We start from the raw sequence: 27,367 nt of genomic DNA, 5'->3' as shown, positions 1-27,367 counted from the left end.
ATGTATCCCTGATCCGTTATGTACTGTACAGGCTCTGGTTTACTCTGTGTGAGCCCAGCATCTGCTTGGAGTTTTCATCCCATTGCGTAACGCTGCATGCCACCCCTTACCCTACCCACCGTCTCTCTCAAGCACACATGCAGGCAAGGGCATGAACACACACACACACACAGTGATACATGCATCCACACACTCTCACACATACACACACATACATACATACACACACACACACACACACACACACACACACACACACACACACGCATACATGGTTTAACATTCCTATACTTTTCACTCTTCCCAAACTCTTTCCTGATGCATACAATTTGCAGACTTAGTATTGATTAGGCAAGGCAAAGTCATTTTCTGCACATTTCAATGAAGCAATTGCACATAAGCTTTGTAAATTATGTTTATTTTAGTATATCATACACCCTTCATATTTAAGACTCACCAGTGTGTCCACAAAATCACATTCCAACCAGAATTAGCACTTGTGCAGTGTTACATTTAGCATGGTCTATTTTAAGTCTGTTTAGTCTTGCAAACCACAAAGACTTCCATCCCTTATTAATTAACCAATAATAATCTGACCAATAACACTGAGTTGTGTCTTATCCTGGCACAGGTCAAAGTTGTTGTTTTTTATAGAGAAAAGGCAGCAAATATGTGAATAGCTATAAGTGCGTATATATAAGTGGCCAAGTATTTTGACTCTGTAAGCTACATATTAGTCAATACATTTTGGGACATGTTTTAATACATTGTATTGTGTTGTTCATTGTGGGGATATACTCTGTCAGATCCCTGAGTTTTTAGACATACAGTAATTATGTCCCATAATTGTCAATAGAATTTGAAGCATCCTGGCAATTTATACCAATGACTCGCACACAGGTGGGTTATCCGAGTCCTGACTGTGCATGGAGCTCAGGCCAGTGTCTGAGTCGTCATCGTTGGCATTGCATGTCTTTGAAAGCCCCCTGGCTTGCTCCACCCACTCGCTTTTCGTCTCCAGGGGACGCATCATTGCTGCCTCAGTAACCACAGAGTTGCAGTCATTGTCCTCGCTTGGTGTCTCGTCATCCTCTATATACAACGAGTTCACTTTCTCCAGCAAATCCCGTATCTCCTTTTCTTTCGCCCCCCAAATATCCTGGGTTACATTCAAATCATTCCTAATAGCCTCCAAATCCGTGTTCAAGCGCAGTCCAATGTATAAACTAGTATCCAGTTGCGTTTTGATCCTCTCCTCCTCCAGAAGCAAATCGTTATCGAACGATGTATCAGCCTCGAGGGCTATAGTGTCTGTGTGTGTCGCATGGGCTGTTGATACCCACATAGCGGTCTCTCCCGCGCTGGGTTTCACCTCTTTACTTGACAGCTCCTCTTGCCTTCGCTTCATCCACCTCTGATTCAGTTCCTCTTGGATCTCCACAGTAATGCTGTCCATGAGCGCTTCGTGCTCAGCCAATTCATCCTGAAGTCTAATCACCTCCTCACACCGTTGGGCATACTCCTCAAACTGGGCAACAGCCTCCGCCGAGCACGGCTTCTCGCCCTCCTGCTTGGAGAACCCGTCAGAATGCGCACCCACTAAGTATGTGTCCTGCACGTAATTGATCCCATGCATTTTCATCCTGTCAAAATGAACTTTAGCTTCATACATTTCTATCTCTCTGTCCAGTTCTTTAATTCTCTGGATCTGTTGGCGGATTGTGTGGTCCTGGGATATGACCAGGTGAACCAGAGTCTCCATTTTCTCCCCAGTGGGCGCATCCTTGGACACCGTTTGCGCCTTCTTTTTATTTATTTTATCCAACTTTCTGAAAGCTTTCCTGACAATCCGACGTTGTTTCTCGGGTGAAAAGCCCATGGTGGCTCTTGCTGTCCCCTTGTAAATGCACGGGCTCTCCTTGCTGAGCACCACACGGGCCTCTGCGCTCCGGGGTCCATGGTTAGCCAAAGAAGCCTCATTTTTAACCAACACAAACCGCACGTTCTCCTGCTCCTCTCCCCACGCGCCCCAAAGTCGAAGGATCTTCGTTTTATTGGGCAAAATTCTCTCAGATCCTCTCCATTTTTCTACGATGCAGTAGGACTGGGGTGATCCCGAGAGCATGGCTACAGAGACACATTGTTGCAAGTTTTGATCCTCTAGGAGCACATTGACCACATCTGCACAGGTGGTGCGCTTTGACAGTCCGGACACAAGCTTCTCCTCTCGGCAAACCCACACAGATATCTTACTTTCCTTGGACTCCATCATAAACTAAAACTAAACCTTTTCCCCCTTTAGATAACTATTCAAATTACGTTTTTTGAGGATGGAAACGGATTGGAAAATAATTTTGTCATTTAAGTGCTAAATTAATTGTACATCCGCATACGTTAGAATAAAAAGCAACATCCAACATTCTGAGATAAATTGTTCATTTTACGCGTTCCCTCAAGTAGTTGGTAGCGTATTGGAAGTCCTTGCTGTCGCTGTTTGCTCTGTGTCCAAGCACACTCAACTGCGCTCTTTGCGCGCTGTGCTTACAACCGGAGACTTATGATCACATGACAACTGTACAGTTTCAAAACTCGACAAGTAACACCGCCCATACAGTTTGTTACTCTCCCAGAGAACCTGATTGCGTATTTTGATAAAACGTGATAACAATGTGTATTTAACTAAGCAAGTCAGTTAAGGTACTGACATCCCTAAATCAGAAGATGTTATCTTACTGCTGAGCATCTATACTTTTTTAAACCAAAGACATTAGCATGCAGTGTACAAAACAAGACTAATTTACACACATCTGCATAGGAGGCTGTAGCCTAATAGATTGCACCATGCATATTCTCTGGGTGACACACATATGTCACTTGACTGACAAACACCCCAACAAACAGTTGGTAAAAGAAAAACAGTTGTAATGAGCTTCGTGGTTCCACAGTACATTGCCAGGTTGAATCAATGTTGTTTCCATGTCATTTCAACAAAAACAATTCATTGTGATGATGTTGAATCATTGTGGGAAACATAAGGGAATGTCATCTTTTTTCACCTAAATCCAATGACACGGTGACATTCTTTGTTGATTTTACGTTGAATTCTCATTAGATGACGACTCAACCAAATGTAAAAGCCAAAACTAGACGTTGAAATGACGTCTGTGCCCGAATGGGATGATCACTTCCTGGTTCATTCAGAAGGCAGCGTGCTAAACTTGATCTCAAGGATTTATCTGGAATTAGAGAGACATTCTGTCCCCCTGCTGGTACCTGTCAAGTGAGGACAGCTACACAGCTACACATTTCACACCCATTATGAGTGTCCAGTATTATTCCTCTTGTACTCAGATACAGCTGCGTAAAAGCCTCCCTGGAAACAGGAAGTGTAGTAGTCCAAATCTGGCAGGGCTCTGACCCCTGGGAAGATTACACTGGTGCACTGTGCATGGATTTAAACATGTCTCCATAATCAGATCCTCTCACACACATGAGCCAGACAGACAGACACACATATGTTAGATATTATGCGGACAGTGTCAGTGGAGAGAGAGGATAGGGAGAGGGCATTCTGTAGACGGGCGAGTTGTTCTGTCTCTGATTTTTAAGCACACAAAACTACTGATGTTACTACAGTCATTACAACGTAAAACCATTACAAGGTATAATCAATGTGTGAGTGAGTGAATGAGAGAGCAAAAGACATACCTAGGCTCCAGGTTGAAATTTGCTATCACTTTTACAACAGTGATACAGAATGAGCATGTCAATGCAACAGCTAAACAGCAGCACCGTGGCCATCAGTCTATTTTAGGTTGGTCCAATGGACAAGTCTTTTCATTTGACAATAGCTCCATCTGGTGTTAGCATTCATGTGTTACCCATGATAACTGTTATTCAAAAACGAAAGTGTTACATTTTACAATGACACTAATGCTTCATAAGTTATTCACAAAAATATATATAATTAAGTGCAATAGTCATGCTAGATCTTATTCAAAATGAACGAAGCACAGAGCTTTAGCTGTGAGAGGGCTTTGCTCTAGGGATAATAACATTGGGAGGCAGCTAGCCTAGCGGAACCTTAAGAGCTTTGGCCCAGTAACTGAAAGGGTGTTTGTTCATGTAGTCGGCTGGGGGATTCTATAACCATCTGTTGATGTGCCCTTGAGCAAGGCACTTACCCCTAATTCCTCCTGCAAGTCGCTCTAGATAAGAGTGTCTGTTTACATTTAACAATCTTTATCGAAGAGTGCAGCCTTTCTAAGTGGCTTCATTGTTGCTGTTATAGAGACTTCTTTTGTAAATTGTTGTCCCAGATTATGAAATCTAGTTTCATAATTGAAAATACTGCCACATGGAGACACTGTAACAAGGCTGGCACCAATACAAAAGCCTGGGAATGGCTCCCTCTGGTGTGTAATTGTGGTTAGTACAGCTGATGTGTTCTTACATATTATGTTTTGTAATCTAAAGGTTTAGTTCGATTTTAAGTATTCATTTGGAGATGCTCCCCCCAAAAATTGTCAGTTGATCACAGAATAAAAAGGGAGACCATATTTTTCCTGATTTATTTAACTTCAATATTGTATACATACAAAGTATCTAGAAAGCTACAAAATATCGACCACTTTATCAAGAAGGCATCAAAATGTTACGGAGCAAAGACAAGACCATATGCAGTAGAGAACACATACACATAGCAGGTTTTATTTTCTGTCCCTTGCTCCAACGCGTTACTGTCGTGGATATGAAAAGTTATCACACTTCTGTACCAAGAAAAGCCAGGGTATATCATTTTATACAAAGCACCTTTTTTACAAAGAAAATGTCTGCACACAAACCCAATAGTTGTTTTTATGATACTATCTGAACTATGGAAAAGTTCACTTTAAAACCGACATATTAAAATGGTAATAACCAACATCTTAAAATGGTAATAACCAACAAAAAAGGTACCAGTACCTACATTTAGACAAAATTACAAACAAATAACAACAAGAGCTAAACTGCTGATATGTTTGTGTCGAGATTCTGTTATTATGCTTTGTGTCCATTTTATTCAGAGTGTCCTCTAGACAATTCATCTGATCAAAGGCAACAGTCTTCTGGTCCCCAGAGACATGGGAGGTACAGTCAGCTGACATGTCAAATGTGCCAGCAGTTTAGCAGTAACAGCATCACCACCCTCTTGGGGCTTGGAATATACCCAAAATGTCATCACAAACCATCATATACACGTAGAACAATAAAACAGGAACACCTCAGTAAGTAATTCATAAACGTGAACTAGTACACAGGGCAAAAAGGGAGATAAAACCGTTAACAAAGGAAAAATACATATGCCTACTGAACTCCAGTCTCCACAGGGCTGTAGCAAAAATACTGAGCAATTGAACCAACATTGTCTGTATCCACCAGAAACATTTTCTGCAATGATTCAGAATGAGACGTTCCCATAAATAATTTAGTAAGAATCAGGAAACATGTATCTCTTCTTAAGGTAAAGTTGTAAGCCTATGTGACTTCACAGCTGCTGGAACGAGTCACCATCCTCCATTCTATCAGTTGCTGTCTGGTCAAACAGGCCTTTCACAGACTATACATTTACACACATGAATAGTACAGGTACTCTTCTTAACAGATCATTTCTTAAAACCAAATTATATTAATATATCATTTATTTCACCATGGATCGACTCACTCACTGACCCTTGTCATCTAGTACAAACCTTCAGCAAGGCAATGTGGTGATTGGTGTCATTACATCTCTTTTTGGTTTAGCAACACTTAATTCATAGTTATTTACTATTTTCATTGCTGGAGATTTTAAACCAAAGGCACTTCCATGCTACAGTGCAGGACATGACTAGAGATCGTATGTATCTCTGTATTTTTGGTCTTTCAGAACAGGAAAGGCAAAGTCAGTTCTTATTTATGTTAAAAAGTAACTCAGTTCAACTCGCATGTTTGTGGTCAAATTTTGTACCAATATGTATATTGGTGAGTGATTTTATATATTTTTTGTGCGTGTTAAAAACAAAATACATTCTTAAAAGTGAACCAAGGCCAGTTTGACACCATACAATAAGGCACTGTACACTGTTACACTTTGGCAGATTGTACTGTAGGTGAATTCCTACAAAATGTGAAAATGAGTCACCCAGCTTAGGAAAGAGATCACAGCTTTAGTGGCATCTTTTGGAATTCACACGTCCGTAACATGTTTAAGGCTCGGAATTGGTGTAGGCCACAGATTCATGGGATGGTGTAAACGTAAAGGCAGCGACATTGGCTAGAACTTAGTAGAAATTACACTGCAATGGCCAGAAAAAATGCATCATCTGTTTAGAGACAATGAAACTGCATACTGAACACAGCCTGCTGTCTAAGAAGTGATCCATTTTCTCATGGTTATTTCAGGATATCCTAAAACCTTAAATCACACATCTAAAGGAAAAAGGTACAGGTTAAAATTGGCATGTCCTAGAAGGGGAACCAAGTGCTTAGGACAAGGTGGCAGTCCACTCAGAGTAGCTAAAGTAGTGCTTTCATGTTTTTAGAATCAAATCCATTTGAATGACTCAGTCGGACACTGGAACAGGACAGATGTCTGGTTTCCTTATTGCAATGTAAGACGTGTGAGCCCTGTCTGAGGCAGAGACACAGGTTGAACCAGGCCTCTGTAGTGTAATCCCAGTGCATTCATTCTGCTGTTAGTGTCTAAGACCGTGGATTGTCCACAGGGATCAGTATCTTGTTTCCCTGAAAGAAACAGATGCTTTTGTAAAGCAATAACTTCACTATTATGGTGCCCACAATCAACTGCCTTCGACTAACTTTCATGTAGCAATTTTATTATCCCCAAAATGTTTTAAAAAAAATGCTTTTCTTTGGAAAACCAATTGGTCAAGTGTGTATGTACGGTTTGTATATCAATACCACAGGAGGCTGCTGAAGGGAAGACGGATCATAATAATGGCCAGAACGGAGCAGGTGGAATGGCATCAACCACCTGGAAACAATGTGTTTGATACCCTTCCACTGGTTCCACTACAGTCGTTACCGCAAGCCCGTCCTCCCCAATTAAGGTGCCACCAACCTCCTGTGACCTATACGCTCACAAATCAACTACAGATATACACATATTTTACAGAACCCATGGGGAGCAGACAACATATTTCTAGTGTTTTCTAAGTGTACATTACAAGATCAAAGAGGAAGAAGACAACATACACATAATGTCTGTTGACCAAATTAAACCCAACCAACAGATTCCTTACATACTGCCTCTTTTATATGTACATCCTACAAACAAAGATTGACTTGCCATCCTTAAAATGAAGAACTTATCCTGTATCAAAACATAGAACAACTGTACCGCAATTCACAGCTGCAGTCAAACATCAAATACATACATTAATATACAAAGAAACGAATAACAAAAGGCCTCGCCCAAAATGTGACCGAAAAGCAGTGCATGTGTGATTTTCAGCTAGAGGCACTGTCACTTTGTTTTGAGGTTCTTTAGTCTATGTAAAGGGAGGATTCAGGGGGTTCAGGCGTCTCATTCCTTCACCAATCGGTAGATATGATGCTGGGCACCGTGCTCGCTGTTCGACACCTCAAACACACACGCCATACACAGCAGAGTCTCCTGTGTGTCCCTGTTCGTCACCACCTGGAAGAGACGGAGATGTCATGTTAGTCATTCGGACCAAACGCAATCCCACTCCATGTAATGCAATGAGCAGAGTCTCCTGTGTGTCCCTGTTCGTCACCACCTGGAAGAGACGGAGATGTCATGTTAGTCATTCGGACCAAACGCAATCCCACTCCATGTAATGCAAGGAGCGGTCTCTGGAATATGGGTCTCCCATGTTAAAAGGCCCACGGACAGATGTCAATCAGCAAACAGTGTGACAAAAACAAGTCAATTTGTAAATCTAAGGAATTTAAAGGAGTGGGTGAAAAAAATGAAACAAACAAAACCGGGGCAGGGTTGAGAGTGCACACCCACACATGCATTAAAAAGAGCTCTCTGCAGTGGAGAATAGGACTTTAAGCCCCCATGTGATGGCTAATAACAGGGGTCCCCACCCCCTCTGATCGCTCCCCTCCCCTCCTCCCTTCCTCTCCCCTGCAGATGATAAGGCTCCTCACACTGCATTCCATCCCCTGTGGAATGTGAGGAATGCAGGAGCAGGGAGCGAGGCTCATCTCAGGGCCCAGTCAGAGCTCCTCTTTTCAGGTTCGCTGGAGCCAAAGGCGCCCAGCAGAAAGCTAGGATAAAGGAAAGGGAGGGTCCTAGCCACAGGTTAGAGTAGTGGGAGACTGGCTTTTGTAATTGCCTGCTTAAGGAAGCAGTAGGATGGACAGGACAATAAGTAATCCTTACCAATAGAATGGTGAAGTTCTCCAGGACACTGTTCATCATGTATTTTTCAGGCAGGTGTTTGAGCTTGTGGATAAAGTTGATCATGTATTCACACATGGGAGACCGGCTTATCCTGTACACAAAGCGTCCGTTCTCAAACCGGGCATACTCCGTCTGGGGAGAGAGAGAACCAACATCCAGAAATGTGTGCCGCATATACTGATAGCTATGTCACACATACTGTATACCATCCCTATATCTGCATCGAACACATCACCATCCCTAGGAGAGGGGGTGACCTTGACAATTTATTGTTAAAACAAGAGACCGCCTGGATCTTTAATTTAAAGACCCTCGCTCCCTTCGGTCTCATTGTAGAGTTTGATCTGAAGTCATTCCTGTGATGCTTGTGTTTTTGTTATCCATTGTAAATAAAAGTGTTTTGTAGGCCTATAGGATGTAGCCTAATTGTATCTATGATCGTATGTTATCCATTCATGCTTTTTTATATGTTCTATTGATATTTGTAAATCGACCAATGAAATCATGCCACAGCTGGCCAGGATTACAGACACCTGAGTGTGTCCTTCCAAACTACATAAACTAGTGACCCGCAGTGTTTGTCATTAAACCCGGATGAAGAGCGCTTGTCTGTCGAAACGTTGGTAATAAATGATTTCATCTGAACTCCTAGAGTGTGCGGCTCACCAGAGAACCTCACCTGAGAACCTCACCTGAGAACCTCACCTGAGAACCTCACCTGACCAGGTGTGCGCTTCATTCCACCTCCACATATACTGATGACTGAATATGTCATTTACAGAATACGATCTTGTTTTTTAAACAATAAGACAGATTGAGTACCCACCTCCACCTTCTCGACCACCTGCTTGCCAAAGGAGCACACCTTAGTTGAGCAGGTGATTGTCATGTTCTCGGAGCTCTCATACTGACTGGTCACTCCATAGAAAGCCCCTGCTTCATCCTGAATGTTGCAGTTCAAGTCAGCCTGGGAACCACAAATAACACAATATTAGTCGTTGGTAAGACAGAAATGTGTTCCATTTCTTCATCCATATGAGGTGAGAGAAATGTGTTTTAGCCCAAAAATGGCCATAATCACAATACTGCCCCTCCAGTGAGAGGGCAATGAGATGACAATTTAATGGAATGTTGTATGGATATGCACCATGCAATGGAAAAATGTTAGTGTAGACTGAAAGTAGTCATTTATCTCAAATAAATAATGACCTACACCTGTGAATGTATGACCATCTAGTGGGGCATCAGTGATCAAGTGAATGGATAGTCTTAAATAAATGAAACACTTCTTAGCCACCTCTGAATGACTATGTAAATGTAATCCATATTTGGAACTAGATTATAAAGGAGATTAAATGAAGATATGTTAAGAGGCTGATTCATGCTAGTGAAAAGGAGCAGTGCTCTGAGGGCAGCTCTCCAGGTCCAGGACATCATGTTCATTATGGGGACAAAAAGAGCACATCTCCTTCTATAGCATCCTCCTCCTTCATTAGTCAAAGCAGTTACACTTTAATTATTGTGCAGATTGTGCCTTTCATTTGAAATTCAGATTGGCCGGTCACTTCAAAAGGAATTTGAGCGGGCTGTTCTGGCTGCGACGACGAGGCCCACTTTGTTGGCTGCCGCTAGTTAGCATTTTCCATTGGGCTAAAATACATGCAATGTTTAAACAGCCATTAAGAGTGCAACAAGGTCACTCCATTGTTTTTAGATATTACACTAAATTAGCGAGCGCTTTGATCACAAGTTCTCCTGCTATGCGAGGCCAAATATAGCAGCATGCATTCTGCAGCCATCTTCAGTGTTTGGCCTCTGATTAAACCCATTCACTAGAGATGAAACCAAACAAATTCAGTTTTCTCTGGGTTGTAAAACAGGATATGCTTTTTACCACAGAAACGACATGAGAAATGATATACAATATATCTTTATGGAGATACTAATGTAGACCAAAATGCATTAAATCTCACCCGTTTCATTTCACAAGCTAATTAATAGTAAGTAGTTCTGTGAACATATTTGTTTAAATATCTGTTTGAGTTTATTTTTCTTCTCCATATCTTTTCTTACCTCTTTCTTCATACAAACACACTGGCCTACTGTACACACTCAAGTGCTATTCAGTCACCAGACCAGTGCAGATACTTTGCAACATGACACTCACCCAAAATTTTATGAGGAAGAAGGAATTCTGGGGACCTTTGCCAAAGAGCTCCTTCAGTCCTCCTTTCTTTTCAGGGAATTTGTCATAAATCTGACGAATGTCCACTGACTCCAGCAAGGCATCGCTATAGGAGTGGTTTGTCTGTCCGATGTGCACAAAGAGGTGCTTGTTGTACTGAAAGACAGTAAACATGAGGATCTTACAGAGCTAATATCAAAAAAGACACACATGTAAATCATTTAAAAAATGCTTTTGAGTATTGATCTCTCAGTTTATTGCTGTTCTGTTTTCAACTGTAGAACATCTGGCTGACTGAGATCCTCAGCCAAATTCTAATTTACAGTACCAGTCAGTCTGTTCTCCATGTGTATGATACATCAAACTATAAATAAGATACATAGTCATAAGACAAAAAGGAGGAATGCCAGCAAATCTGGGAATATCTTCACAATGAAATCTGTACTATTGTCCTAATGCTCTGGTTGTGAGAGTCAAATCTTATCATGAGGGTTATTTCAAAGTCACTGTTGCCCTTTACTTCAGTACCAGAGTGCTGCATGGCCTCTCCAGCCGAGCCTTAAGGCCATGTAACCATCTCAAATATTCAGCTAAATACAAGATTAATGGCTGTTGTCAAGCGATATCAATAACAAAATAAAATTCTCGGGGGAATGCAGACAAACCAAGACAGATCGCTCACGTCCAAACCAAACAATAAAGAATGTGAGGCATGAGCTTAGGGCTGCTGGTCTTTGTGCCTTTTCACATGACGTGACATGAGTCTGTGGTCCATCTTACTTTCCCTAATCCCAGTGTTCTCTGTGTGTGTGTGTATGGTCGGTCAGAACTAGCGAAGGGAATTCAATCTAGTGTGCATTCATTCTCGTCTCTTTGATCCTCGACAGTGTGCAGCTAGACTCTCTGTGTGGTGAGAGGGGGCCAGAACTGGCTGATAAGAGCTGGAAATGACTGACAGCTATGTCTCATGAGAGTGGCCATGAATACAGACAATACCCTCCCTATCTTGACATGCTTTTACATGCTTTCATGAAAAAGAAGAGCTATAAGAGCGAGCGGGTATTTTTTTCACTCAACATTAAAACCCCATGAATAACCCTGAGGTAGTGCCAGTCTGGATACAGTGAATAGGTCAGTGGCAGTGTGTAGTGGTGTAGAGTGGTGATGAGTAGCCTGGTAGAGTGGTACATGCAAGATACATATGCAGTGGTGATGAGTAGCGGCAGGTAGCCTAGTGGTTAAGAGTGTTGGGCCAGTAACCAAAAGGTTGCTGGTTCCAATCCCTGAGGTGGAAAATCTATTGATGTTCCCTTGGGCAAGGCACTTAACCCTGATTGTAAATCACTCTGGATGAAAGTGTCTGATAAATGAGTATGGGGCCCTGATACTCACTGAGTCTTGGTCTCTCTGCTGCTCCAGGAAGGCAGAGAACTCCACCAGCCGGAGCTTGGATGTCCCGATGGAGCGGCCATGCCACGCTGGGACTGTGGGGGCTGGGGCTGACGTGGGCTCATAACCTGCATCACAACCACCATGAGCAACACTCAGATAACACAACTCTCTCTCTGACATATCATCAAACTGAATTTTATCTCCATAACTCATTATAATGTCAGATTTTAAACAACGCCACAGGTCTACGTATTAAGAAAAAAAAGGAAATTGGTTGTAAGCATGAGTGAAAGCCTTACTGGAAATCGTTGTTGTTACTCCTGGCTGGATGGGATATGCTTGTTGGGTGAATGGCTTGATGCTAAAACAGAGGGAGGATCCCATTAGAAAAATGCAATGGTCTGGAACATCTACAGAGCAACATATTGAATATATCACTACTGACAAGCAGCGAGGAAGAAAGAAGGCTGACTGAAGTGTTTGTACGAGAGCCCATTCATTTCTATCTCTGGAACATATAGACCCTTCAACCGCAGCACCCACAAAGAAAATATTGTTGAGTATGTGACATATAGAGCGACAGAGCGAGAGAGTGAGCGGAACAGCAAGAGGGTGACAGAGAGAAACAGAGAGAGGGAGAGAAATCAGTCACGTTGCGTGTTTTCTGAGAATAGAACACGATACTCACTCTTGTGATGATCCAGGTTGGGCTGTCGATATCATGCCCTGCCAAAACTAGAGAATTAGATATATCAATACAAAACAAAACATCCAAACACATCACCGAAAAATACTTCCAAGCAGCACAATTAACACATGTAGTTATCTCGACTAGCATTCGTTTTGATTGTGTGCTTATCAGATGTGGTCAGTTTCCATAAAGCCCTGGTGTGTGTAATGTGATTTGGATGGGACGTCAGCTGTGTTGGCTGGGGAGCAGGGGACCTGGTGGCTGCCCTCTGTGGTGTGTTGGTCTGAGTGGACCGATAGTGGGTTGCCGGCGGGCCTCTTACCCCTGCCGCTCCGGGGAAGGCTGGGCGCGGGATGCCTGGCAGGCCCAGCTTGTTGTGGATGGCGGTAGCAGAGACGATCTGAGCCGAGGACATGGAGGCCATGCTTTGGAGGGCTTTGTCCTTCACGGTCTGATCCTTCAACAGCAGTCACAAAAGGCTTAGCACTCACAGACGGCAAGATGGGGGACATAGAACAGTGATAACAACAGCCACACTTCTAAACACACAAGCACACACACTCACCTCCAACAACAACGGACAGCATGCATGTTAAAAGCAAACATATTGCGGCAGCCATTAAAGAAGTGGATTGTTTCAAAGGAATGTGCCACAGAATAAATTTGAAAATTGAATTCCTGAAAATGGTAAGTCTAGGTATGCACTTAATAATGCTAACTTGTTGACAAATCTATCACTAACACACTTCCAACCATATAGAATAGGTAATAGAGTGATTAATAATAACTCCTTTCTCCTTTATTCCTTGAATATAACATAATTCAATAGTTCTTATGTCAAGGTTGGATTTGTCTGCCTGACAGAACACAGTTAACCATACAAATATAATGACTAAATTAAGTCTGAAGGACAAAAGCTTTGGTTAAGAGTTCCTTTCATGGCTCCTCTCACCAAGTCCCCCCACTCTTCTCCTTATGACCTAAACTGGGATATGCTTAACACCCCGGTCGTCCTACAATCTAAGCTAGATGCCCTCAATCTCACACAAATCACACAAAACCCTCAATCTCACACCCTCATAGATATCATCCTGACCAACCTGCCCTCTAAATACACCTCTGCTGTCTTCCACCAGGATCTCAGTGATCACTGCCTCATTGCCTGCGACCGTAATGGGTCTGCGGTCAAACGACCACCCCTAATAAAACACTTCAGCGAGCAGGCCTTTCTAATCGACCTGGCCTGGGTATCCTGGAAGTATATTGACCTCATTCCGTCAGTAGAGGATGCCTGGTTATTCTTTAAAAAAGCTTTCCTCACCATCTTTAAATAAGTATGCCACATTCAAAAAATGTAGAACTAAGAACAGATATTGCCCTTGGTTCACTCCAGACTGGCCCTTGACCAGCACAAAAACATCCTGTGGCGAACTGCATTAGCATCGAATAGGGAAGGGAAGTTAGGAAGCAATATACACATTTCTACATATTTCGCTTATTAAAATACAAATCAATTCATAACATTTTTGACATGTGTTTTTCTGGATTTTTTTGTTGCTATTCTGTCTCTCACTGTTGAAATAAACCTACCATCAAAATTATAGACTGATCATTTCTTTGTCAGTGGGAAACATTCAAAATCAGCAGGGGATCAAATACTTTTTTCCCTCACTGCATGTAGGCATCTACAAATACCTAGGTGTCTGGTTAGACTGTAAACTCTCCTTCCAGACTCACATTAAGCATCTCCAATCCAAAATTAAATCTAGAATTGGCTTCCTATTTCGCAACAAAGCATCCTTCACTCATGCTGTCAAACATACCCTCGTAAAACTGACAATCCTACCGATCCTTGACTTTGGCGATGTAATTTACAATATCCTCCAACACTCTACTCAGCAAATTGGATGTAGTCTATCACAGTGCCATCCGTTTTGTCACCAAAACCCCATATTCTACCCACCATTGCGACCTGTATGCTCTTGTTGGCTGGCCCTCGCTTCATATTCGTCGCCAAACCCACTGGCTCCAGGTCATCTATAAGTCTTATCTCAGCTCACTGGTCACCATAGCAGCACCCACCCGTAGCACATGATCCAGCAGGTATATTTTACTGGTCATCCCCAAAGCCAACTCCTCCTTTGGCCACCTTTCCTTCCAGTTTTCTGCTGCCAATGACTGGAACGAATTGCAAAAATCACTGAAGCTGGAGTCTTATATCTCCCTCACTAACTTTAAGCATCAGCTTTCAGAGTAGCTTACAGATCCTTGCACCTGTACACAGCTCATCTGTAAATAGACCACCCAACTACCTCATCCCCATAATGTTATTTATTTCTTAGCTCCTTTGCAACCCAGTATCTCTACTTGCACTTCCATCTTCTGCACATCTATCACTCCGGTGTTTAATTGCTAAATTGTAATTATTTTGCCACTATGGCCTATTTTTTTTGCCTTACCTCCCTAATCTTAATACATTTACACACACTGTTTATAGATTTTTCTATTGTGTTATTGACTGTACGTTTGTTTATCCTATGTGTAACTCGGTGTTGTTTGTGTCACACTGCTTTGCTTTATCTTGGCCAGGTTGCAGTTCTCAACTGGCCTATCTGGTTAAAAAAAAATAAAGGCTTCAGCTCAATACAGTACATGAGGACTACAATCAGCCTTTGTGTAACAGAAAAATGTAATCACATTTAATTTAATGTTGATATTAAGCAAGGTTAATTAATCGATAGCAGGAGTAGTGAGTTAGGGAGTTAGTGGCTGAGGGAATGACAGAGAAATACTCGCTAGCATCAGTTCCACTCAGTAGTCTGCTGTATACCATCCAGCTAAACCCTATCTATGGCATTCCGTTTCTACTGTGTTAACACAGCAGCACAAACAAACAAAAATGTAGTTTCTTATCTCAACACAGGTAGAGCAGTATACAGTATGACTTCTGACCCATCCCTACAGAACTAGGATCCCCATGAGAACACATGCAGAAGCTGATGTTAAGCATGCTGGCAAGAGCTGTACAGTATCTGTAGATGCAGTGGTGTGAAACTATGACGGAGGCCCACAGACTAGACAGTCACTGGGCTGCAGCAGCAGCTATGGTACTATAGCAGAAGCAAAGATACTCAAGGTCTGACAGGTCTGGTAAGAGCAGAGCCAGGAGCTTGGATGGATAATTGATACTTACCATGCTTGTAACCTGAATGCAAACAAACAAGGTTTTATTGTAATTTTACAATCTATCTGGACAACAATCCTGCTTTAGCAAGATGTAAAAATGTATGTTTTATCAATCAGCATTGTGATTTCAATGATGATAACAACGAGCATTAATCAACTTTAATCAATTTGACAATGTAGGTGAAAGTTCTAGGATTTCATTCAATTAATCAGATTTCAGTTAATCAGATCTGATTAACAAAATAATGCTTGCAAAATTATATGAATTCTATTGAATCATATTTTAGGACATTATACCCTTTGGTCGTAACAAAAATGTAAGAAAACCTAGACTGACAAAATACCATTGTTAAATGGTATAAAATATTAAAATGTGTATTCAAAGCAAACTGCACTTTGAAGTATTCATGCCATGTCCTCTGTCAAAACATTACACTGAAATAATGTATCGGTACAGGAACCCCACACTCATTAATCAACTAGTACTGCTGTCACACTGAAACTTGGATAGTAATAATGTGGGGTGGAACATTTTGGAGAATGTGGTGGACTTGGAATGTCTGAGAATTTGATCACTATGGTCAGCTATGGTTCGAGAGAAGTAGCACAAAGAATGGCACCATAATGACTGTCATTTCACTCAACATGTCTCAGATAAAAAACGAGACAGAGCAGATTTACAGAGATGTTCCCTGTGAAATGGAGGGGCCTTTCTTTTGCTGCTGATCTCTAATGCTTTAGATGAGAGTAGACAGAGACCCGTACAAAAGATGGCTGTTTTAACTCAGACAGACGCACTGTGCCTGAAAGACCAGGCATTCACAGCTGGCTGACACACACACACACACACACACACACACACACACACACACACACACACACACACACACACACACACACACACACACACACACACACACACACACACACACACACACACACACACACACACACACACACACACTAATGAGGGGTCATTAATCCATCTGAACACTGGGAACAGGGGAAAGTCAAAAGATGTAGTCATCCCCTCAAAGACGAGAGAGAAATCTGGTCCTTAAACACACATACATTACCAAATTACCCTTGTAAAAATGTTTTGAATTACAGGTACATGTATGACAAGATTACATCTTTCACAATATATATTTTTTTCACAAGACATTTTTGAAAATATTTGGTGTTAGCCCATGATTTTCAACACATTGCTATTGGTAAAATGAGTCACAGAGGAAGAATGTAATAGGACAGCTACACATGTACATAGAGAAAAGAAGGCAACTGATAGCAATGTCAATGTGATAGCCTAGAGTTATCAATATGGAGGGTTGGCATAACAGCAGAGAGGGCAGGTGAGATGCTACTTCCTCATGGTCTTAACTCAGCACTGACAGGGAAAGATGATTAGGTTAAAACAGCAACAACAAAAAAGAGTCAAAGGTTTTTTCATAGACCACCCTTAGTCTTTGAACCTAAACCCTTTATACATGCAGCACATCAGTGGCTGATAGTGTGTCTGCTTATGACATGTAAACAGAGTTCTGCTGATGACCTCTGAACTCCAGCTCTCAGCCACTCACCGACAGCCAATGCATCTTGCCAACATGCTTTCCCACATACAGTACAGATAACACCAGTACCAACCTCTGATTCTGGGTTCACATTGTCATGCCAGACAGAAAGAAAGAAGCAACAAAGTCTACAAACTGTGAGCGCCATTTGCTTTGAGGGTTTTATAAGGATCCGACTCAGTTGGGCTCATTTTAATTTAACTGTAGAAAATGATGACATTGCCTTTTGGATGTCTGAACTAACATGAAAATATTTTTCTTGGCAAAAAATACAGAAAGTGAAATTCTTTAAGCTCTTTTTAAGAGTGCCCACTCTGAGCTATGTGGAACAGATTTAGAATATTTAGCAAGCCTTCCTCTCATGAGAGTATTGAATTTCTTATTCACATTATATCTATATATGCTCCCGAGTTGTGTAGCGGTCTAAGGCACTGCATCTCAGTGCTAGAGATGTCACTACAGACTAGAGGTCGACTCATTAATCGGAATGGCCGATTAGTTAGGGCCGATTTCAAGTTTTCGTAACAATTGGTAATCGGCATTTTTGGACACCGATCATGGCCGATTACATTGCAGTCCACGAGGAGACTGGCAGGCTGACTACCTGTTATACGAGTGCAGCAAGGAGTCAAGGTAAGGTGCTAGCTAGCATTGATTGTTTTTTATAAGATACATTTAATCTTAAAATAATCACAGGTTAACTACACATGGTTGATGATATTATTAGTTTACCTAGCTTGTCCTGCGTTGCATATAATAGATGCGGTGCCTGTTAATTTATCATTGAATCATAGCCTACTTCACCAAACGGGTGATTAAACAAGCGCATTCGCCAAAAAAGCACGGTTGTTGCACCAATGTGTACCTAACCATAAACATCAACACCTTTCTTAAAATCAATACACAAGTATATATTCTTAAACCTGCATTTTTATTTAATATTGCCTGCTAACATGAATTTCTTTTAACTAGGGAAATTGTGTCACTTCTCTTGCTTTCTGTGCAACAGAAACAGGTACATGCAGCAGTTTGGGCCATCTGTCTCGTTGCGAACTGTGTGAAGACTATTTGTTCCTAACAAAGACAGCCAACTTCGCCAAACAGGGGATGATTTAACAAAAGCGCATTTGCGAAAAAAGCACAATCGTTGCACGAATGTACCTGACCATAAACATCAATGCCTTTCTTAAAATCAATACACAGAAGTATATTTTCTTAAACCTGCATATTTAGTTAAAAGAAATCCGGGTTAGCAGGCCATATTAAACTAGGGAAATTGTGTTACTTCTCTTGCGTTCATTGCACGCAGAGTCAGGGAATATGCAACAGTTTGGGCCACCTGGCTCGTTGCGAACTCATGTGCCAGAATTTTACGTAATTATGACATAACATTGAAGGTTGTGCAATGTAACAACAATATTTAGACTACGTATTTTACTCGTTAGATAAAATAAGTAACGGTTCCGTATTTCACTGAAAGAATAAACATTTTGTTTTCAAAATGATAGTTTCCGGATTTGACCATATTAATGACCTAAGGCTTGTATTTCTGTGTGTTATTATGTTATAATTAAGTCTATGATTTGATAGAGCAGTCTGACTGAGCGGTGGTAGGCAGCAGCAGGCTCGTAAGCATTCATTCAAACAGCACTTTCGTGCGTTTGCCAGCAGCTCTTCACTGTGCTTCAAGCATTGCGCTGTTTATGACTTCAAGTGTATCAACTCCCGAGATTAGGCTGGTGTAACCGATGTGAATTGGCTAGCTAATTAGCGGGGTGCGCACTATTAACGGTTCAATCGGTGACGTCACTCGCTCTGAGACCTTGAAGTAGTTGTTCCCCTTGCTCTGCAAGGGACGCGGCTTTTGTGGAGCGATGGATAACGATGCTTTGAGGGTGGCTGTTGTCAATGTGTTCCTGGTTCGAGCCCAGGTAGGGGCGAGGAGAGGGACAAAAGCTATACTGTTACACTGGCAATACTAAAGTGCCTATAAGAACATCCAATAGTCAAAGGTATATGAAATACAAATGGTATAGAGAGAAATAGTCCTATAATAACTACAACCTAAAACTTCTTACCTGGGAATATTGAAGACTCATGTTAAAAGGAACCACCAGCTTTCATATGTTCTCATGTTCTGAGCAAGGAACTTAAACGTTAGCTTTTTTACATGGCTCATATTGCACTTTTACTTTCTTCTCCAACACTTTGTTTTTGCATTATTTAAACCAAATTGAACATGTTTCATTATTTATTTGTGGCTAAATTTATTTTATATATGTATTATATTAAGTTAAAATAAGTGTTCATTCAGTATTGTTGTAATTGTCATTATTACAAATGAATAAATACATTTTTTTTAAATCGGCTGATTAATTGGTATCGGCTTTATTTGGTCCTCCAATAATTGGTATCGGTATTGAAAAATCCTGTCGGTCGACCTCTACTATAGACACCCTGGTTTGAATCCAAGCTGTATCACAATGGGCTGTGACTGGGAGTCCCCATTGGCCCAGCGTCATCCGGGTTTGGTCGGTGTAGGCCATCATTGTAAATAAGAATTTGTTTTTAATTGACTTGAATAGTTAAATAAATAAATACATTTTAAAATGGTATCTATTTTCAGACTTGCATTATGGAAACTAGTAATACTATAACTTATATTGTTCACAAACCTAAAATATAGTTCTTAAGTTTTTAAACGGATCCCTACAATTGTTTTCAAAGCAAATTCACTTATTGTTCAATGACAATAAAGAAAATAGAAATAAAACACTTATGGAGGTGTGTGTGTGTGTGTGTGTGTGTGTGTGTGTGTGTGTGTGTGTGTGTGTGTGTGTGTGTGTGTGTGTGTGTGTGTGTGTGTGTGTGTGTGTGTGTGTGTGTGTGTGTGTGTGTGTGTGTGTGTGTGTGTGTGTGTGTGTGTCTGGTTATATTATGAATTCTAATCATAAGCAGGGGATCTAGGCTACGGGAATCAGAGCGTCAGGCATTCACTCTGTAACCACGGGAAACAGGAAGTAAGACGACGCACAGCAACCACAAGCCCAAAAGCAGAAAAGCGCATACCTTTAGCTTGGAATGAAACTCACGAGATTTCCTTCTGGCAAGAACCTGAATGTGACTAGACACCTGCGGGGTAGGGGAGGGGAGGAAAACAAAGGAACAGCCTGTAACCATGGCGATGAAAAGCCCCCCTGCAACTGGGCAAAGCCAGACGTACCTTGATGGCAGCTGAGATTTCTCGAACTTTCTTTCTTGCTAAGACCTGTATGTGACTAGACACCTCCATTTTTTAAAACAAAAGAAGAGAGAAAAAAACAAGAAAACCAAAAATACAAAAAGGATTACACATCTCTTTGTTGAGAACACTTCAGGGGGATTTGAGCTGTCCAATAGGATAATAGAAGCATCTCCAAGCCACACACCAAGCTCACAGCCACAAAGCATTGTGTTGCCTGTTGTTGTCACTTAAGTGAGCTGATTAAGAAGGATGCAGGCCTCTTTAGCACACATTAACAGGGCGCAGATGTGATCGACTGTGTACTGACTGAGAATCGGCCAGTCTTGTATCCTTAAGGGAGCCGGATAAGGTGTTTCAGAGGCCCATGCTGCTTCAACATTCACACAGACTTGGAAATATGTCATGCTTTTGTATAAAATATTCAGTTGTGTAAATGGTTGGCTACAGTAAGATAATGTGTGGTCAGTCTGCATTTCTGACGGGGGAGGGACGAACACTTGGTCTGAGGGCGATTTCCTTCCTCTCCTCTCGGTCTTAATCAGGCCAATCACACACAAGTGGCTGTTGAGGCAGTTCACCGGGGAATGATCAACGCCTAAAAGCATGTCTGTTAATATGGGAAACAGGGTAATGGGGAAGTACACCGTTCCAGCTCGCCAAAATAAGATTACAATTCAATCTGACATTCCTTATTTTAATCAACCTATGCCTTGATATTGTTTTCTCTCGTCTCATACAGAACAGTGCTCTTTAGTTAGAACAGTGAATGTGGAAGTAATCATAATATTTCAAATGATGTTAATCAACTCAAATAGATTACCATTATTTCTGATTGAGACTGATTTCTTAACATCTCAACACTTCAATAATTAAATATGAAATATTTGTGTTTTTTGGTTGTATCATAAATTATATTACAGCAGGCAAACAACCTTCTGCCTTGTGTGATCCCCCATTGAGAGAGTGAATTACAGAGACATAGCACACATGACTTTCCTCTAGCTGGCTGATCAATTCCCACCCAGCTATAGAGTGTCAGTCTGGACACAGGGGTGTTTATCATGGACATACGAGCATGACTTCCTGCCCAACCAGACTGATGGACCTCATGGCCAGACACCTTCCCACCAACTGATATTATGGGAGCTTATGGGTAACATCTATTTATATCTAGTCTGTTGCTTACATCAACTGGAAACTTATAACAGACAACAATAATGTTATTAATCAATGTCCTATCATCTATGTCCTAATCCAGTTTCTGTTGTGATTATTTTAAAACACCAAATACATTTTTCACAACAAATATTGAGTAATGTATCCATCTTATAACACCCTTCCAGACGGAACAAGTGAGTTATAGTTGAGTTACTGTAATGTGAGGGTGTCAGTGTGTGTGTGTGTGTGTGTGTGTGTGTGTGTGTGTGTGTGTGTGTGTGTGTGTGTGTGTGTGTGTGTGTGTGTGTGTGTGTGTGTGTGTGTGTGTGTGTGTGTGTGTGTGTGTGTGTGTGTGTGTGTGTGTGTGAGAGAGAGAGAGAGAGAGAGAGAGAGAGAGAGAGAGAGAGAGAGAGAGAGCATTTGCAGAGGCATCTTCTCATGCAGGATAACTGTAAGAAGACTAAACACATCCAGGGTCTGGTAAGACAGCCTCCCATCAGACCAAGCATGCAGCAAAGCTCTATGAGTGTGTGTGTGTGTGTGTGTGTGCCCTGTGTTCTCTCCAGCATAAACACAGGCAGCGGGTACATTCAGGTCTTCTTCAGTTTTAACATGCCATGCAAACTTTTCCGCTCTCTTCTTACCTGCTTCCTCGTCCTCGTCTTTCCAGTCCGAAGCTTGATGTATCGTGCTATCAGCTCATTCCGACCTGCAGAAAGCACACAGCAAGGAGAGAGAAAGGTTAGCACAAAATAAGCCATCATTGAGATCCTGGACTTCGTGTGTCCTTTTCATTTACAATGACACAAATGAAGCACACAACAGTCAAATATGCATCATACTGTATAATCATCAGACATTTACTATATACTATATACATCTTGACAAACAAACAAAAATCCCATTTAAATGTAAAAGCGGCATGTTGCATTAGCATGCGAAAGCCCTACAACAAGCATACAGCCTTTCAAATTCATCTAATTGAATCCCATTCTCTTCAAAGCCTCACACTATGAAATGAAACTGATCCAGACATTCGTACTGTTACTGTAAATAATGGCACTGGAAATATATTAATTTAAGCAGTGCTGTTCTCACTAAATGATTATTAAAGCATGGGCTTTGTAGTGATTTCCAATTAATGGCAGCTCAAAACATTCTTCTGCCCTCAGCTCGCCTCTAATTGCTGCAGCGATGCACAACGACCCCTGCTTAGCCTTTTCATATGGTAATAACATACCGCCACCCCAAAACTATTACGCAAATTATAGGTAAGGAGCCACTCTAATTATGTGTCCAGCTGAAGGCAACCAATGCCATGGACCTACTTCTCCCTCCCATGTAATGCAACACGTCCTTTAAACAACCAAACAGGCTTTTTTTTTCTCCAGCTCAATGAAAGGCCTTGTCTTGATATTTCACTTAGCATCATCAATATACAACGGTACATTGGCTACGGAGCAGTGACTGTGTTCTCAGAATGGAAAAGCTACAACATTTCCTGTGAAAGGCAGTGGATGGCCTAATGCAGAGGCTGCACATGGGGATGGTGACTAAAGTGAAGTATAGAACAAGCGTAGCGGAGGTGGTGGCAGGCAGGTCTGGGTTGTTAGGCTGGGGCTGTATGTGCTGCCTGTTGTTTGTGTAATGTCACACCGAGGCAGCCAGGCAGAAGCCTCCACCTGCTGTGAACCCAGGGAGCGCGCTCTGTTCAGGTGTGCCAGATGAAAGGACGTTCAGTCTGGGTATTGCCCCTCGAGTTACTGCCATTAACAACACCTGTCAACGGAGAGGGTCTTTCTCTCTCTCTCTCTCTCTCTCTGGCTGTCTCCCTCTCTCTATCTCTCTGGCTGTCTCTCTCTCGGGCTGTCTCTCTCTCTCTCTCTCTCTCTCTCTCTCTCTCTCTCTCTCTCTCTCTGGCAGTCTCCCTCAGTGTTATTTTTGGATGCCAGAGGGATTTGGATGCCAAGATGTTTGCTTTCACTATTTTATCAAATGTATTAGCCCCTAGATTCACCACTGGCTCTATATATAATCATGTCAAATGTTCAGTTTCTTTTGAAAGAAGACACCCTGATGTAGCAGATTTGCCTTTTCAAAATAGCACATTTAAATCAACGCACTGATAAAACTGAAGAGGTTAAGTAAACACATGTTGTGTAGCACAACACCTTGCTCCATGTGTCTGGCACACCCAGACAGGTGTTGCTCTGCAGCGTGACGGGGGCTGGGGATTGTTGTGGGCGAGGCACCAGGAGGAGGGGTGTGGCGAGAGTCGTGACCCAAGTCTCGCCTCCTCACAAGGAGCATTTAGACAAGGCCAGGGTGACTGAATCAGGTCTCCTTCCCCTGGAAAAATAAACAGCATCTGGGGGATTTCAATCCCTGCCCGGGCCTCCCAGCGTGCCTGCACAGTAATCTCTCCCAGATGAACCTAGGGGCTATGCTGTTTTCAATAATTCACACACTGTGTACACATAACATGACAATAAGGGCATTCATGCAGACGCCTGAATCCTAGATCAAAGCACACAAATGCTTACTGCTGAATTTTCTTTTTTTTCTTGACCAGGCTGAAAAAAGACTGCTCAGCAGGTCTTGGCAAGCCTGCCTTCTTTCCTGTGTTTCCACAGCAAAACAACATTTGCTAAAACAGCAACTGGCCACATTCAGCACTCTGAATCCACTTTATTCAACCGCTCTCCGACCTACTCAAAATGTTTCTGATGGGCAATACTGTGTCTCCCGTAAACTAATCAACACTTGTGTTTTACTCTGGGAGATGTGGCGCAGTGCCTGGAGTCGCGCAGTAGAGAAGTTACCCCTGTTGAGAGTTCTAATTCAACGCTTTAAAGTCCGGCCTTTTCATTTCACTGGAACCTAAGCAGTGCCAGATGACTTTCTTTCTTTCTCCCTCTCTCTCTTTCCTTTTCATTCACACTTTTCAAGTACAGTTGTGTTTTTAATTTCCTCTTTTAAAAGCACATAACATAATTGGAAACAATTGGCATTGGATTAAACAAGCTTTTCGATGCCATGAACATTTTTACTTAACTAAAGTGAAAGAAGTAATTCAATTTATACAAATGAGAACAATCAATTCAAAACAGATTAGCAGATTATTTCAATGAGAATCAACAGATTACTATGCCCTAAACAGTGAGAACCAATAGCATTTAGGGAGTTGAAAGTTGTTGTGAATCAAGATAGACCCTTTTCTCCACATGGGCATCAGGGTCCCAGCTCTGCTTCATCCCACATGCTTATTTCAACTCTGTGGGAGGTAAGAGTCGGAGCTGACATGAGCTGTTCATCTTATTTAGTGAGGTATACGACTGGGATGAATTATCACCCCTAAAGACGCTGCAGCAGGCTGTTTTACTCCACTATCTGTCAACATGTTGGCTAACACCTTCTCCCAACGCAAGACCAGACTTTTACGCTGGCCTGGCTCCTCTGCATCTCTCCTTCAGTGGTTTCCCGCTGGGCAAAAGTAACCCTGCATTGTAACCGATGATGCCCTGGGCATCCGCCTGAGTTACAGAGCGCTGGAAGAGAATTGCTGAGGGGGAAGCTCTCAATCTTTGGGAGTTGGGACCATCGTTTGGGAGTTGGGACCACGATTTCATTTTCACTCAGGTTGATGGGTGGATAGTTGTGCCCCACTGGAGGAAAATAGGGAAAGTCATGGTGAGGGAATGGGGGTTGAGTGAGGAAGTTAACTCTTGAAGGAGGGTTCTTGTTGTCACTCAAAGCAGCAGGAAAAGGATTACATATTTATGGTGTGATCCCCAGAGTAGAGTCGCTCTGTGGACTACTTCCCCCTGGTCAGAATGGTCTCCTCTGAATCTCAATGACCCTGAAGGTCCGGGGCCATATCAATGGCACTCAAACCACAGCACCACAAAGAGCCAGTCGGTCCACTCTTCCTGGGATTGTCCCCCAGAGCTGATTCTTCATTCAGTCAGAAATCTAATTTGGCCCTGAGCATCCTTCCTCCCTGGGAGGATCCTGGAACAGCCTCACCCTGGTCCCTAGCCCTGCTGGGTGTTACAATAGTAGTAGAGAATATAGTCACAGTCCACTCAAGCCTGACCACAGGAATGCACATTTTCTGACCCTGCAATCAAAAATCAAATCAAATTGTATTTGTTACATGAGTCGAATACAACGGGTATAGACTTAACCATGAAATACTTGCTTAAGAGCCCTCCCCAACGATGCAGAGTTTTAAAAAAATAATAATTTAAAAAATGGGGGAAAAAAGTGGAATAAAATACACAAGAATGGATCTATATACAGGGAGTACCAGTGCCAGATCAATGTGGAGGTATATACAGGGAGTACCAGTGCCAGATCAATGTGGAGGTATATACAGGGAGTACCAGTACCAGATCAATGTGGAGGTATATACAGGGAGTACCAGTAGATCAATGTGGAGGTATATACAGGGAGTACCAGTACCAGATCAATGTGGAGAGGTATATACAGGGAGTACCAGTACCAGATCAATGTAGAGGTATATACAGGGAGTATCAATGTAGAGGTATATACAGGGAGTACCAGTACCAGATCAATGTAGAGGTATATACAGGGAGTACCAGTACCAGATCAATGTGGAGGTATATACAGGGAGTACCAGTACCAGATCAATGTAGAGGTATATACAGGGAGTACCAGTACCAGATCAATGTAGAGGTATATACAGGGAGTACCAGTACCAGATCAATGTGGAGGTATATACAGGGAGTACCAGTACCAGATCAATGTAGAGGTATATACAGGGAGTACCAGTACCAGATCAATGTAGAGGTATATACAGGGAGTACCAGTACCAGATCAATGTAGAGGTATATACAGGGAGTACCAGTACCAGATCAATGTGGAGGTATATACAGGGAGTACCAGTACCAGATGAGGTATTTGAGGTAGATATGTACATGAAGGCAGGGTAAAGTGACTAGGCATCAGGATAGATAATAATAAAAGTAAAATTGTGTGTGTGTGTGTGTGTGTGTGTGTGTGTGTGTGTGTGTGTGTGTGTGTGTGTGTGTGTGTGTGTGTGTGTGTGTGTGTGTGTGTGTATGCTTGTGGGTTTTGTGTGAGAGTGTCAGTGTAGTGTGTGTGTGAAAGAGTGTGTGTATATATAGTCTTGTGAGTGTGCATAGAGTCAGTGCAAGATAGGGCCAGTGCAGATAGTCCGGGTAACCATTAATGAACTATTTAGCAGTCTTATGGCTATTTAGCAGTCTTAAGGCTTGGGGGTAGAATCTGTCTCGGAGCCTGTTGGTCCTGTTGCTCCGGTAACATTTGCTGGACGGTAAGGGTGCACGAACACACTTTTAATAGGATAATGCTTCAATTCAACATGTGACGGATGACCTGCTGCTTAGGCCTATTAGCTGTCATGGTTCACACAGCAGCACCACTAATTTCATGGTTTGAAACATCTAAGGTATGCAGTTATTGTAGCACATAACACGTTCCACCATTAAACTGTAAAAATGTTTTTGAGTGAGAC

General features: G+C 42.0%; 2 protein-coding genes across 9 annotated transcripts in view; both read right to left on the bottom strand.

Annotated features, from left to right (window-relative positions):
- Positions 1 to 411: 411 nt before the first annotated feature.
- LOC135503869 (ras association domain-containing protein 10-like) lies at positions 412 to 2,504 on the bottom strand. Its single transcript, XM_064922043.1, has one exon. The coding sequence runs from the start codon at positions 2,270 to 2,272 to the stop codon at positions 878 to 880; it is 1,395 nt and encodes a 464-aa protein (XP_064778115.1). The 5' UTR covers positions 2,273 to 2,504; the 3' UTR covers positions 412 to 877.
- Positions 2,505 to 4,552: 2,048 nt separating this feature from the next.
- LOC135503880 (transcriptional enhancer factor TEF-1) overlaps positions 4,553 to 27,367 on the bottom strand; it is a 64,380-nt gene continuing 41,565 nt past the window's right edge. For 3 of the 8 annotated variants that reach the window (XM_064922053.1, XM_064922070.1, XM_064922062.1), the window contains 12 exons: positions 22,491 to 22,555; positions 20,668 to 20,730; positions 20,514 to 20,576; positions 15,881 to 15,892; positions 13,010 to 13,144; positions 12,685 to 12,731; positions 12,296 to 12,357; positions 11,997 to 12,121; positions 10,587 to 10,760; positions 9,246 to 9,386; positions 8,399 to 8,551; positions 4,553 to 7,681 (listed from right to left, as the gene is read on the bottom strand). In XM_064922053.1, coding sequence (XP_064778125.1) covers positions 7,568 to 7,681; positions 8,399 to 8,551; positions 9,246 to 9,386; positions 10,587 to 10,760; positions 11,997 to 12,121; positions 12,296 to 12,357; positions 12,685 to 12,731; positions 13,010 to 13,144; positions 15,881 to 15,892; positions 20,514 to 20,576; positions 20,668 to 20,730; positions 22,491 to 22,555 — 1,154 coding nt within the window. In that variant the 3' untranslated portion in view covers positions 4,553 to 7,567. The remainder of the gene's footprint in view (positions 7,682 to 8,398; positions 8,552 to 9,245; positions 9,387 to 10,586; positions 10,761 to 11,996; positions 12,122 to 12,295; positions 12,358 to 12,684; positions 12,732 to 13,009; positions 13,145 to 15,880; positions 15,893 to 20,513; positions 20,577 to 20,667; positions 20,731 to 22,490; positions 22,556 to 27,367) is intronic. The other 5 variants (XM_064922080.1, XM_064922085.1, XM_064922092.1 and 2 more) reach the window with 5 other exon arrangements.

This window comes from Oncorhynchus masou, chromosome 2 (genome assembly GCF_036934945.1).
Source record: "Oncorhynchus masou masou isolate Uvic2021 chromosome 2, UVic_Omas_1.1, whole genome shotgun sequence".
Lineage (NCBI taxonomy): Eukaryota > Metazoa > Chordata > Actinopteri > Salmoniformes > Salmonidae > Oncorhynchus > Oncorhynchus masou.
Note: the sequence above shows the minus strand (reverse complement) of the source record. Positions and strands in the feature narration are given on the sequence as shown.